The 1,662-nt window shown below is 42.2% G+C and overlaps 1 protein-coding gene across 2 annotated transcripts in view; it reads right to left on the bottom strand.

The window, feature by feature from the left end:
• The window catches only part of xpot (exportin, tRNA (nuclear export receptor for tRNAs)), a gene marked incomplete in the record, with an annotated part of 15,850 nt that overhangs the window by 4,948 nt on the left and 9,240 nt on the right, over window positions 1–1,662 (bottom strand). For both annotated transcript variants that reach the window (XM_014033083.1, XM_014033081.1), the window contains 1 exon segment: window positions 766–789. In XM_014033083.1, coding sequence (XP_013888537.1) covers window positions 766–789 — 24 coding nt within the window.

The following is a 1,662-nucleotide window of genomic DNA, read 5'->3' as shown; positions in this document are numbered from 1 at the left end:
GACTGAGCAGCAGGTTCACGAAGCTGAAACACAGACACAGCCTTCAGCTCATGTTCAGCACGTATTACAGTTCACTGAAACTGTCTGAAACTGTCTGAAACTGACTGAAACTGTCTGAAACTGACGGAAACTGAAACTGTCTGAGCAGCAGGTTCACGAAGCTGAAACACAGACACAGCCTTCAGCTCATGTTCAGCACGTATTACAGTTCACTGAAACTGTCTGAAACTGTCTGAAACTGACTGAAACTGTCTGAAACTGTCTGAAACTGTCTGAAACTGACTGAAACTGTCTGAGCAGCAGGTTCACGAAGCTGAAACACAGACACAGCCTTCAGCTCATGTTCAGCACGTATTACAGTTCACTGAAACTGACTGAAACTGACTGAAACTGACAGAAACTGTCAGAAACTGTCTGAAACTGACTGAGCAGCAGGTTCACGAAGCTGAAACACAGACACAGCCTTCAGCTCAAGTTCAGCACGCATTACAGTTCACTGAAACTGACTGAAACTGTCTGAAACTGTCTGAAACTGTCTGAAACTGACAGAAACTGTCAGAAACTGTCTGAAACTGTCTGAAACTGACTGAAACTGTCTGAGCAGCAGGTTCACGAATCTGAAACACAGACACAGCCTTCAACTCATGTTCAGCACGTATTACAGTTCACTGAAACTGAATGAAACTGACTGAAACTGACAGAAACTGTCAGAAACTGTCTGAAACTGTCTGAAACTGTCTGAAACTGACTGAAACTGTCTGAAACTGACTGAGCAGCAGGTTCACGAAGCTGAAACACAGACACAGCCTTCAGCTCATGTTCAGCACGTATTACAGTTCACTGAAACTGTCTGAAACAGTCTGAAACTGTGTCTGAAACTGACTGAAAATGTCTGAAACTGAGTAAAACTGACTGAAACGGTCTGAAACTGTTCGAAACTGTCTGAAACTGTGTCTGAAACTGTGTCTGAAACTGTCGGAAACTGTGTCTGAAACTGACTCAAACTATCTGAAACTGACTCAAACTGTCTTCAGCCTTCAGCTCATGTTCAGCACGTATTACAGTTCACTGAAACTGTCTGAAACAGTCTGAAACTGTGTCTGAAACTGACTGAAACTGTGTCTGAAACTGACTGAAACGGTCTGAAACTGTGTCTGAAACGGTCTGAAACTGTTAGAAACTGTCATAAACTGACTGAAACGGTCTGAAACTGTCTGAAACTCTCTAAATCTGTGTCTGAAACTGACTGAAACTGTCTGAAACTGACTGAAACTGACTGAAACTGTCTGAAACTGACTGAAACTGACTGAAACTGTCTGAAACTGACTGAAACTTACTGAAACTGACTGAAACGGTCTGAAAATGACTGAAACTGACTAAAACTGACTAAAACTGTCTGAACGGTCTGAAACTGAGTAAAACTGACTGAAACTGACTGAAACTGACAGAAACTGTCTGAAACTGACTGAAACTGACAGAAACTGTCTGAAACGGTCTGAAACTGAGTAAAACTGCCTGAAACTGACTGAAACCGACTGAAACTGTCTGAAACTGTCTGAAACTGAGTAAAACTGACTGAAACGGTCTGAAACTGAGTAAAACTGCCTGAAACTGACTGAAACCGACTGAAATGGTCTGAAACTATCTGAAACTGAGTAAAAC

The sequence above is a fragment of the Austrofundulus limnaeus genome, unplaced genomic scaffold, assembly GCF_001266775.1.
Source record: "Austrofundulus limnaeus strain Quisiro unplaced genomic scaffold, Austrofundulus_limnaeus-1.0 Scaffold1619, whole genome shotgun sequence".
Lineage (NCBI taxonomy): Eukaryota > Metazoa > Chordata > Actinopteri > Cyprinodontiformes > Rivulidae > Austrofundulus > Austrofundulus limnaeus.
Note: the sequence above shows the minus strand (reverse complement) of the source record. Positions and strands in the feature narration are given on the sequence as shown.